The sequence below is a fragment of the Chenopodium album genome, chromosome 7 (assembly GCF_948465745.1).
Source record: "Chenopodium album chromosome 7, dcCheAlbu1.1, whole genome shotgun sequence".
NCBI lineage: Eukaryota > Viridiplantae > Streptophyta > Magnoliopsida > Caryophyllales > Amaranthaceae > Chenopodium > Chenopodium album.
Genome location: NC_137840.1, coordinates 68196620 through 68209340, shown reverse-complemented (window position 1 = coordinate 68209340; position 12721 = coordinate 68196620). Strand labels below are relative to the sequence as shown.

The 12721-nt window shown below is 35.7% G+C and overlaps 2 protein-coding genes across 2 annotated transcripts; one reads left to right on the top strand and one right to left on the bottom strand.

Annotated features, from left to right (window-relative positions):
• Positions 1 to 2371: 2371 nt before the first annotated feature.
• LOC145638192 (uncharacterized) lies at positions 2372 to 4180 on the bottom strand. Its single transcript, XM_081689151.1, has 2 exons — positions 2914 to 4180; positions 2372 to 2689 (listed from the first exon to the last, which is right to left on the bottom strand). Exons 1-2 carry the CDS (start codon positions 4088 to 4090, stop codon positions 2655 to 2657), a joined length of 1212 nt encoding a protein of 403 aa, XP_081545277.1. The 5' UTR covers positions 4091 to 4180; the 3' UTR covers positions 2372 to 2654.
• A 4486-nt stretch (positions 4181 to 8666) lies between these two features.
• Positions 8667 to 9567, top strand: LOC145638191 (uncharacterized). Its single transcript, XM_081689150.1, has one exon. It carries the CDS (start codon positions 8753 to 8755, stop codon positions 9293 to 9295), a length of 543 nt encoding a protein of 180 aa, XP_081545276.1. The 5' UTR covers positions 8667 to 8752; the 3' UTR covers positions 9296 to 9567.
• Positions 9568 to 12721: the final 3154 nt, after the last annotated feature.

The following is a 12721-nucleotide window of genomic DNA, read 5'->3' as shown; positions in this document are numbered from 1 at the left end:
GTAAATTTCGCAACCAACAAGACTCGGCAACGACGTTAGCCACGCCACGATACTCTGCTTCAGCGCTGGATTTAGAGACTGTTGGTTGGCGTTTGGCGGACCACGATATCAAATTGTCACCAAGGAAGACGCAGTAGCCGGACGTCGAGCGGCGGGTGTCGGGGCAGCCACCCCAGTCGGCATCGGAGTAAGATGTGAGACCATTTGTGGGAGATGAATAAAGATGAAGGCCGAGTCTCAAAGTCCCCTGAAGGTACCGCAATATGCGACGAAGAGCAGCCATGTGCTCTTTGCGAGGGTCATGCATATATAGGCAAATCTGCTGAACGGCGTAGGAGATGTCGGGCCTAGTGAAGGTCAAATATTGGAGTGCCCCTGCTAGACTTCTGTACAGTGTTGCATCTTCGACTGGTGGGCCAGAATTCGAGCTTAATTTTGCTTTGGAGTCGACGGGTGTCGCGGATGGTTTACATGAAGACATGTTTGCACGAGCAATTATGTCGGCAGCATATGAGTGTTGAGATAAAAATAAGCCATCACGATGCCTTGTAACTGAAATGCCGAGAAAGGAGCTTAGTGGGCCGAGATCGGTCATGGCAAATTCGGAGCTCAATTTGGACATAATAGAAACCCGAAGATCATTAGAAGAAGTGGTGAGAACAATGTCGTCGACATAGAGAAGGATGTATGCCAAATCTTTCCCATGAGAATATATGAAAAGAGAGTTGTCGGAGGTGCTATGAGAAAAACCAATTGTGGCCACAAAAGAAGCAAACCGATGATACCAAGCCCTAGGTGCTTGCTTGAGACCGTAGAGGGCCTTTTTGAGAAGGCATACATGACCCGGGTTGTCCTTATCCCGCAAACCCGGAGGTTGGTGCATATAAACAGTTTCGGCTATGTCACCATTAAGGAAAGCATTTTTGACGTCCATTTGGTGAATGGGCCAAGACTTGGAAAGAGCAATGCTGAGGACGGTCCGAATGGTAGCCGGTTTCACGACCGGGCTAAAAGTTTCATCACAATCAATGCCAACCTGTTGATTCCTGCCATTAACAACAAGACGGGCTTTGTGCCGCTCAAAATCACCGTTAGCATTCTTTTTATGTTTAAAAAGCCACATACAAGGTATCACATTGACATTAGGAGGGCGGGGGACCAACTCCCACGTCCTAGTTTTAATAAGAGCATTGAACTCATCCATCATGGCACTTTTCCAATTCGGGTCCGAAAGAGCGGAAATGGGATTACGAGGCAAGGGTGAAGGGGTGGAGGTAGAGGTCAAACTGAAAATATTTTTGGGTTTGAAAATCCCATGTGAGCTTCGAGTTTGGATTGTTAAGGGTGGGGGAGGAGGCCTGGTGGGCCTTGGGGCCGGATTCAGAGGTGGGCCGGCAGTAGGAGATGCGGGAATGGACCCAAAAAGAGTGGGGGTGGGGTGGGCCGTGGGATTTCTAGGGGGAGAACATGTTGCTGGGCTGGGTGGTGAGCGGTGAGGAGAGCCGAAAGTGAGAGTGGGCTGAGGAGAGCCCATAACTGATTGTGGCGGAGGGGAGGTAGGCGAATGAATGGGCTGGGCCTGTTGGTGTGGTATGTGTACTTGGGCTGCAGGAGTTGGGTTTGCAGGAGAGTAGAGTTGATGAGTGAGAGTGGGGGAAAACCCATCATATAGGAAGTCGTAGTCAGTGGGTTTTGGTGAGTGAGTTTTTGCAAAAGGAAATTGAGTCTCATCAAAAACCACATGTCGGGAAATGATAATTTTTCGAGTGGAAATGTCGTAGCATTTGTAACCTCGATGGTTAGAGGGATACCCAAGAAAAACACATGGAGTAGAGCGAGATTGAAGCTTATTTATGGAGGTGGAGGGAAGGAGAGGATAGCAAAGGCACCCAAAAACCCGTAAGTGTGAAAAAGAAGGATCACGATGATATAGAATCTTTGTAGGTGAGTCATAAGAGAGGAGTTTGGTGGGTAAGATATTGTGGAGATAAGTCGCCATTTGAAGAGCATGGTGCCAAAACGAGGGTGGCATGGAAGAGTGGGCAAGAAGGGTGCGCATGATATTGTTGATGGTGCGTATTTTTCTCTCGGCTTTTCCGTTTTGGGGGGAAGTGTGAGGACAAGAGAAACGGAAAACCATCCCATTAGAAGCACAAAAATTTCGGAAAGGGTCATTATCGTACTCACCACCATTATCACATTGAAAACACTTAACATCACGTTCAAATTGAGTTTTGGCTAGAGCATGCAATTGGAGAAAAATAGAGTAGACTTGGGATTTTTTTGAGATAGGAAAGGTCCACAAAAAATTAGTAAAATCATCCACAAATAAAACATAATAATGATGACCAACACTACTTAGCTTTGGAGAAGTCCAAATATCACTGTGTAAAATATCAAACGGCATACTAGTGCAAGTAGTAGAAGGATAAAAAGGAAGTTTTACATGCTTGCCAAACACACAGGAAGAACACACACTATTGTCCAAAATTCTATTACAACTAATGAAATCCTGTTGCTTGAGAGTCTTTAAAATATTTGCCCCGGGGTGGCCCAATCTGTCATGCCACAAGTTAGAGGAAAAAGCAGCAAAAGAGGATGGAGTAGAGGCGTGATGCACAGTGTTGGTGAAAGGGTAAAGCTCTCCGGAGCTCTCACATCTCATAAGAATGGTCCCCGTCCGAAGGTCCTTCACAGAAAAACCACACGGATCAAATTCGATGGAAACGGAATTGTCATTAGTAAACTTTCGGACAGAAATCAGATTTTTGACAAGGTTGGGGGCATGGAGAACATTTTTTAAGGTGAAGGGAGGGAAGGATTTTTGACCATAACCACGAATTGGAATTCCATTGCCATTACCAACAATAATATTATGAGGAGTGCTCAAATTAAAATAGGACGAGAGAGTACCTTGCTGAGATGTCATATGTGAGGTAGCCCCGGTGTCCATGTACCAATTTTCATCCGGAGGAGTGAGGGAGAGAGTGTGCATGGCGGCCTCGATGTCGGTTGGAGCATAACCAACTGTTGAAGGAGCTTGAGTGCTGTAGGCTTGATGCTGAGGTCTAGGGCCGAGAATACCGCTTTGCTGCGGTTTGGGCCCAGCTGGAGGTCTGGTCCATGGAGTGGAGGGGTAAGGACATGGGGGAGCAGCCCATGATGGTGTGGGCCAAGTACCCCAAGGAGGGTATTGCCACGGTTGTGCCCCCCACTGCCAGTGCTGTTGGTGTTGGTTCTGCCCACGACCACCCTGACCACCTCGGCGGTTGTTGTTGCGGCCACCACCACCGCGGCCTCTGCCGTGACCACCACGGCCGCCGCCACGGCTGGTGGTCTTCTGGTGGTTGCGCTGACCATGAGAAACAGGGGAGGGGTGATCATTGGCTAGGGAATTAGGATTTCCCGTAGCCATTAGAGCAGAGGCAGCAGCATTAGCTTCGTTTGAGGCTTGATTTGCTTGACGAGATTCTTCGAGAAGGAGCATGGAGCGAGCTTTGTGGAAAGGAACAGGAGGGTCGGATTGTTGAAGGATAGCAGCAACATTGTCATAAGCCTTGGATAGACCTCGAACAAGGGTGATAACAAGACGGTGATCGGAGACTTTAGCCCCAACATTGGCTAATTGATCAGAAAGCATTTTGATATGCTGACAATAATCAGAAACATTTGCAAAATTGTTTAAATCCACCTGAGAAAATTCGGATTCGAGTTGCACCGCACGATTTGTTCTATTATCTTGAAAGATGTCTTTCAATCTCCCCCACGCGGCAGCGGCGGTGGAATCAGGTTCAATGATGGTGTTAAGGAGGTCGTTGGAGATTGTTGCGTATATCCATTGAAGTACGATTGCATCGAGACGAGCCCATAAGTCAGGGTCGGTGGTTTGAGAGGTGGAGGAAGAAGCAGAATCTGCAGCAGGAGGGAGGATGTGCTCGATGACTTGGTATGCTCTGGCCTGAACACGAAAAAGCTCTGCCCAAGTGGTATATTGAGAGCTTTTCATTTCCAAAGTGACAGGGATGAGGCTTTTGATTGGTGGTACAGCAAAGGCAGGGTGAAAAGGAGGATTTTTTGGAGGTTCACCCATGATTGGCGGCTTAGAAAAGACAAGAAGAGAAGAGGCGGCTAGAAGAAGACAAAGGAGAGGAAAGGTTAAACCTAGCTGATACCATATAAGAAATAATCCCCCCCTCGTTCTCATTGTTGCCAAAGGGTATAAATACAAGAGTATACACAATTAACTAGGATTAGGTACAGCTAATCTAGGTGAGCATCATAAATGCAATAATACACTATACATAATCTAATATCGTTGTCACTTTCCAAGCAGGTTCTTTATAATTAATCATGTGCTCGACAGGACGACAGGTGATGCAACTGCAGCTTGTAATCTTATTGGATTTATGTGCCAATTTTTTACTAGGTGCCATACTTAGGAAATTTACAACACATATGACATATTATTGCCACACAAAACTAATAGTTAGATTTATGTGGAAATTCTTTACTATAAGCATATGGCGTTCTTAAAATTTCTCTAGACTGTACTTGCACAAGGCAAACTGTTGTTCTTGGATCATTTTAACATTCAAATTAAATGAATTGCTGTGATATGATTCTACTGCTGTTTTAAACTGACGGCAATTCGAATGTTTAAACTCTGTTGGCTGTGGATTATCTTAATGAGACTTGGAAGAATGGTGCTCATTGGTTTTTTTTTTACTACATTTTTTTTTTTTTTTTGGTACTGAAGTATGATTCAAAAGCTTGTTTTTCAGATGGTGTAAAAGCAATATTATCAAGTGGTATATTTGAGGTGTGGATGATGACATAGGTATGACTCAAAGTCCATAATCAAGTCTTTAATAAAGAAGGGGGTGGGGGGCTTGTTGCCTATCCCCTTATTTCAGCTATTTGTTAGATTTTAGTAAAGAGCACTCATATTTCTTTTTTTCACCTGTAAGGATGAGTTGGGTCGGGTTACTCTGAGGACCCGACCTAAGTCATCCTTACGAATGAAAAGAAGATATATATAGAGAGAGAGAGGAGGGGGGATATCAGCTTTAAGCCTTCAACCGAGGACTAATCTTTGTAAATAACAGAAGATATTCTCACAGAGAAAATGTATAACTAAACACTTGCTCGGCAATCTAGCTGAGACTGAGATCCATGATTCAGAGTAGACGCTTGTATAATATTGTAAATTTGTAAGGTCTGTAACAGATCTACTAAGATAATAAGTGCTGTCATTTGTTTTTCCTCACAATTTGCACCCTCATTTACAGAGATATACAGCAGATGAAACTGGTGCATAATTTTTTGAATAGATACATAAATTTGAGTGAACTTCATCTTATGCACCCCTCCTAGACCAAACTAAACTTTGGCATAACTGACTAGTAATGAAATTCAGTACTCATAATTCACTATATCCAGCCTACATCATAACTATATTAAAAACTAGACTAGACTAATGTATTAACATGAATTAAAATTGACTCGATCCAAACTAAATGGTCTCGAAACTTAACATAAACTAGTATTGACAGAGGTAAACATAAAATCATGAATACTGCTTTTAACTGAACTTAACTGAATTGATTGACTTATGGCCTGTTCTCATAGACTGCACTCAGCTGAAATGAACTGAAATGAATATTTTATAAGAGAAGGAAATTAGGAGCTAAACTGAACTGAAATGAAAATAAACGTATGAGAACAGGCCCTTAATCAATTGCAAAGACCCCTAACTCAAACTAGATTCAATCCGAACATCATGATTGCCACCTATACACCTAACTCAATAAACTATTATTGATCATCAAAACAATATTCTTTTAAGATGCAAACAATTGAATAAAATGATTCCTATAATATCTATGAAACTGTTAGAGGGTGGTGGGACAGTTGTTGATGATGGTACACCATAAGCTACGGCCTACGGGAAAGTACAATCCCCCTAATCCCTAATCCCTATGCCTTCAAGCTTAGCTAGCTGCACTCCCACAGCTAAGCTTTGGCATGTTTCAAAGATACTCAAAATCTCATCAACTATTCTCAATTATTGTAATATAAATCATTATTATAATTAAGATACTGATGTACTGTAACGAAAATACATACATATTTGGTTGTATTTTAATACTTAAGAGTAGTCATTTTTTTTTGTAATTTTATGCTAATACATTATTAAAATATATGTTTATGAAGTAAATTGCTAGTAGTTAGCAGCTTCTAAGAAAGTGGTTCTCCTGTCGGGACATTGTCTGAATAGATGGCAGATTTGAGGATGGTGTGTGTGAATTAAAGCTTGCTTTTGAGTTGGCTTTGTCATACAAGTTGTTGATAATTTTATTTTAGAGAACAAAATATATTTTTCAAAGAATATGATTTAATTAAAAATGGTTATTAATCCCTGCATTTATGCCTGCAAATACAATTTTGAAGTCCTTTTTTGTCTACATTGTAGACTATACATGTTCAAATTTCTCAAATCATATCATAAATTGTATTGTATGAATGAATCAAAAGCAATATTCTCTGTAGCATGGTACACCTTACTCTTATAATTAAGCACTTTTCTATTAGTTAAATCTTCTATTTTAATGTATATCCTTGATACTTGATTTGGTAACCAAGGAAATATAAATGTCACTATGAGATATGTCTTTAACATGTAATACAACTTCATATCCTATCCTGCCCTGGAGGAATGGACATGAAAAGTGATTTGGCCAAGTTGATTGTATGGAAGCTAGGAAGGAATAATGTCATTACGGAAATCTAATCTTTTATGACAACCCATTAATAAGACGGACTCAATTTTTGTCTCTAAAAATATAACATTTTTAATGATAGTTTTTTAGTCTGTTAAAAACATACTCAACTCCATACAAAAGACCTAACTCAACTCTTATTTATAAACTAAAATATCAAAACAAATACGTTTTTCTATCTTAGCCAAGTCTAGCAATGAAATATTCATATTCAACAAGGAACATTTGACCTATCGAGGAGTTTCACCTTTACAATTTTACACCATCATATTAGAAGGCGAATTGTGCAAAGTTATTTCACGCAAAATTTCAACCTAATAATAGGACCTTCTCCTTACCGACCAAAAGCAGATGTAATAAATTTTCATGGGGCAACAGTAATTAGAGACGTGACAAGTTGTAAGTTTGATGTACGTGCATAATTACACACACTATAATCTACGGCTGTATTATGTATTTATAAAATGTACTCGTAGTTGACTTAGTAAATGTACATCCACATGCACGGACACGTATCATCTTTGCCCGTCTCGTGCTCCTAATGTAGTCCTCATTGATTAGTCAAGCCGCAACGCTTTCCACACGATTAATCTGTCAAACCATACTCCTTTCCACCTCCATACGATTTGCGACATCTGTCCACCTTACCCCACCTTAAGTCAAAACAGGCGACCCTTTCGCAATTTCACACACATACATTAACTACTTTAGGAAATTTTCAGGGTTTTTACTCTCACTTATTTTTGCACATTTTTTAGGCTTTGTTAAGGATTATCTAATGGTATTTAGATAATATTCTTATATTTATGTATTTTTCATATACTTTCCATTTCCTTAATTAATATCCTTCAATCTAGGTATGTAATTTTAGACTACTACCTAATGTAATTTTAAATAAATATAGAGTTTCCAAATGTTTAATATATGTAGTACAAACCTAAAGTAAAATTAAATTAACTAAGATTAAAAATATGCATCTAAAAGTTTTTTTAAAAAAATTCCAAGTAAAATTTATGCTAAATTAATAATAATAATAATAATTAAAGATTTTGGTGAGTACGATGGGTAAAATATATACTTCGTATTAGTTTGTAGCTATATTGTTTTATATTATTAAAAATAAATATATGAAGAATAAATTTAAATAATTTTGAAATTTAAGATTGAATTTAAACCCATGGAGTAGATATATTTTTAACTTTTCTTTTAATACATTATATTATACATTTATACGGAGTACTTTCTTATTTTAATACTTGCAATGTTTTTATTTTTCACTTTAAATACATAATTCTACTCATTATTATTATATCTACAACTGATACTTTTTTAATAAGTAAAAATAATTAAAAGTAAATGAATAAATAAATAGATATATTGAGGCGAATCCAAAAATAAAAAAAACATTGATGACATCAATGCAATCTTCCTTATATTATATTGTGAATCAAATTAAGTAATCAAAGTATGTGAATAGTACAAAACCAGTTAAATAATATTTCATATAAAAGGAAAAGCCAATGTAATTACTAAAAACCAATTAAATAATATTTCATATAAGAGGAAAAACCAATGTAATTACTAATGTATTTTAATCAGACTTTTGATTATTGGAAAAGTATAATTATGTACTGACCCACTTACCCCACCTTTCTAACACACTCACTAATCACTATCCACAAGTCTACAACTAGGAAAGAAGGAACTTAACCAACCAACCAAGTAAAAAGTGTCATTTTAATTAAAATATGTCCTTCCTTCAATTCCTTGATTTCCTTCTTTATTTTATGAAACTACTTAGAACCTCACTTGAACTCTCTTAGAAACAAACTCCCACCTACACCAACACAATACACCTCCCTCTCTCTATATATATATACACATAACCTTCACCCTCCAAATCCTCTAACTTGATCAACTTGAAGAGAAAACAATTACTATAAATAATAAAACCAAAACAATTACACACAACTATGATGGGAAGACATCAATGCAAGAAGCACCCTAAACACCGCCAATCCCCTGGCGTGTGCTCCCTTTGTCTCTCCGACAAGCTATCCAAGGTCTCTAACTCCGGTACCGCCTCTCGGTCCGCTATCATTCGAGCTCGAGCTCGTGTTTACTATCAATCCTCATCATCCTCCTCTCTTTCATCTAGCTATGATTCTTCTAATGCTTCTTCTACTGGTGCCTCCCCCGTACACCACGTTGTAAGTGGTGCTCGTCATCGGAGGATCGTGTCCGATGTACGAACTAATGTTGTTGTAGGCAAGGATGGGTATAATATTAACAGTAAAGGTGATTCGGTTTTTAGTAAGAGTAAATCTATGGCTCATGTTGAAAAATATGATGATAAAAAGAAGAATATGAAGAAGAATAATGTAAGGAGATTATGGGCTAATTTGCTTCGGTTAGGAAGAAATGAAGAAAAGCGTGTTAATGTTGCACAAGTTAATGATCGTAAGATTTTTCAGTCGCATCAACTTCAAAGTTCTAGCAGCATGGTTGTTTATTAATTGATTGATGATTGATTTAAGTTAGATTAGATTTATTGATCGTGTTATTTGGACATGATTAGTGATTTTAATTTTAATTTAATTTTTTTTACTTTTTTGTGTATAAAAGAAAAAGGGTAAATGGAGGGGAGAAAAAAAATACATACAGCAATCCAAATTACAAAAGAATTGAAGAAATTTATCATGATTTGATGAATATGTACATTTATTATGTGATACAAGTTTTACAAAAGATAGTGATGAAATGAAATTTTGTGGATAATTTGTGTTTATTTTATTATTGTCAATTATTTAATTGTGTGGTTAATGAGTTTGGAAATTTGGAAATGCAACTCAATATTCTTCATTGTAATGTAGCTCATTTGCAAATTAAATACTCTGTAGTCGGCCGTATTACCTTTTCTTTAACGTAAAAATACATCTGCCTCGCTCTATCATAGATTGATTGAGGAAAGGATTTGCCTCATCTTTATGTAATAAGGTAAAGATAAATTCGCCTCTATCACATATTGAGGAGAGGACTTGCCTTGAAGAACCAAAATTTGGACAATTCAAGGACACAAGGGCAAGATCCAATTAATGTAAACCTTGTATAATTGATAATAATGTCTATAGATCCATGAAGTTTCAACTTCCAAACACAACATACCACTATTCAAATTATCATATGTACGTACATTCACTTGATCACATTATCCATTCTCTTACCTAATGTTTTTTCTTATACACTCTATTAATTAATATCTCTAGTGTCATTTAAAAAGTTAATGATTTGCTAGTTTTCTATAATAGTATAATCGATATATACATAATAAACATTTTCTTTTATTATACTACAATTCCATTGAAATTGACGTCATATTATATCATAATTACAATAATGTATATAGTATACTTTGTATATATTAAGAGATAATGATTGACACAATAGTCATGAATTCTGTTTACATTAGAAATGACGCAAAGAAAGTATATAAATATGTTATGATGACCGTTTTGCTTAATTAAGTATTTTCAAGATATGCATTAAAAGAATTTGTTATCCGTAAGCATACATATTCTGATAGGTACACTATTCGCTAGATTGCTAAGTTAGCCACATCATGATCCCTTTATTTCAGCTTACAAAGTAATATACCTTTAAATATACGATTATCTATACTAATTAATCTTAAAACACATTATTAGAGGTAATAGTGATTCATGCTGATTTGAACATTATATCTTATTTATATGCAAAATTATTTATTTATTAGTTGAATTTGAACAATTCATTTGAGCTCAAAATATTGTTCAAACTCATCCACTTAATTAGATTTTGTCATGTTTGAACTTGGTTTGTAATTTGAATATTAAATGAACAAGCTTTCTATTGTCTAGCTTTGCGTAATTACATTATTAATTGTTCTCCGGAATATACTTCAGATAATAAAATTAATTTAACATTTTCTAGCCTAGCAATTTGTTGACAAATTCAAACATTTAATACAAGTTCTAGGCAAGTTATTATGAATAATAATGTTAGTGAATGAACACAAAGACAGTTATTCATGAATATATATTATATATTAATAAATGAATTGTTCATAGATACATACGTAATACTAATAAATGAATATCCATGTATTCAGGTTCGAGCTCATTTACTACTCAATAATAAGTTTAATTCGCAAATAATATATATTCAACTTATTTTCACCTCAAATAATTGGCAATGCAAGATCTTATATTTATGAGTTATTGAAACATCGTTCTTGTGAATGTTGTGACTTGCGACTTGCGAGCTTCATGCAAACGACAGGAAGAAATAGTACTATAAGGAAAGAGTGAAGTTAAGAGAGACACGTGGAATAGTAAGGAAATAAGGTTAGAACAACTATTTGGCGATGTGTTATTGTGACTTGTGCATGTGTAGGCCGTAGAAATTAGGTTGATTTGGTCATTATGGGGTAGAAACACAAGTATGAAATCGTCTAAAATAGACAACTAGGAAAAAGCAAGTTTAATACAACTTGTCAAATTAGGCTTCTTAATGTGAAGTCACTCGTTATTAATTTTTCATTGGGCTAAACATAAAAAGTTGTTATTTTAAGCTTATTTATCACAAAAAAAGGATATAATGGAGTATCAACTTATTCTTATCCGAATTATTTTAATCGTAAATCATATCATAATCTTAATATTCGTTATTTTTCCACTAAATGTTTTTAGTCATGTATCTAAAATACAAATATTTCCTTACCTATTTACAAATACACATTATACACACTAAAATAACATTTTTTGTGGTCAGTTTTATGAAAACTAAAAACCAAAAATAATAAATAAGAAAAATGTATTTTTACTTTTTTGTTATCAGTTTTCAAAATTATTTTAATAAGACTAAATAATTTTTTATTCATTATGTGACATATATAATATACTTTTAAAAACTAAAAAACAGGAACCACAACGATGTCAAACGAACCCTAAATATATGGTTATATATTAATTATATTAAATCAGACCATACTAAACCATAAAGATTCATAAATCATTACTGGTTAATTGAATATAATACCCATATGATTATTCACAAGTCACAACATAATTAACCGTGCATTTCAAGTTGTAAGAAATTCCTCGTCTTTGACGAATTCAAATTGATTATCTGTACTAGTCGGTGGTCAAACCAACGTGCTTCTGCGTATTTCTTCTTTCTCCTTTTTCTTTCGCTTTTACATTTTCCTGTCTTTTACAGGAATCCGAATTTAATGTCTTTTTATGTCTTTATTAACTGATATCGAACTCTTGTCTTTTATATGGGCTTCCATTCTACCAAACTGAAGAAGACTTATGGGCCCATTACTCTTACTCTTATGGGCTTGGCTGACCAAGATCTATGGACTTTATTTATCAAAGTATATACAAGTTCACTCCTTGATTTGAAACTCAAATTTATTGACTCTCATTGATAAGGGCTTATATAAATCTCTTGTCTTGAACCACAGGTCCACAATGTACCCCTTTTTTGTTATTTTCATTTATAATAGAGATTACCATTATTTACAAGTTGTAAGAATGTACAATTATTCTCAACATATGTTAGATCTTATTTAATTCGTCTCAATAAATTATAAATTGTAATTCATTTACGGAGTAATTTTTAAATATATTTAATCAAAATAATGCATTAATAAAGGTGGTATTTAAAAAATGAGAATAACATTTATGATTAGAGGGAGTAGGTTTTAATTTTCATGCTCTAATTAATCATATTCTACAATTTAAGGTCAAATTCTGGGTTATCAGTTTTTTTTTTTATTTTTTATTTATTTTTATTTTTTATTATCTATATTTTTCATATCTTGCAGATGATGTTACATGCGTTTCACAATACATACACTATTTTGAATTTTTATGCTTTTTTTTTTTATAAAAAAAAGA

Excerpts from the sequence above, each read along its gene's own strand:
- LOC145638192 (XM_081689151.1), bottom strand. The coding sequence starts at position 4,090 with ATGGGTGAACCTCCAAAAAATCCTCCTTTTCACCCTGCCTTTGCTGTA. Across the intron at positions 2,690-2,913 it reads ACATATGACATCTCAGCAAG|GACCTTCGGACGGGGACCAT; the intron begins GTACTCTCTCGT and ends TTTTCTGTGAAG.
- LOC145638191 (XM_081689150.1), top strand. The coding sequence starts at position 8,753 with ATGATGGGAAGACATCAATGCAAGAAGCACCCTAAACACCGCCAATCC.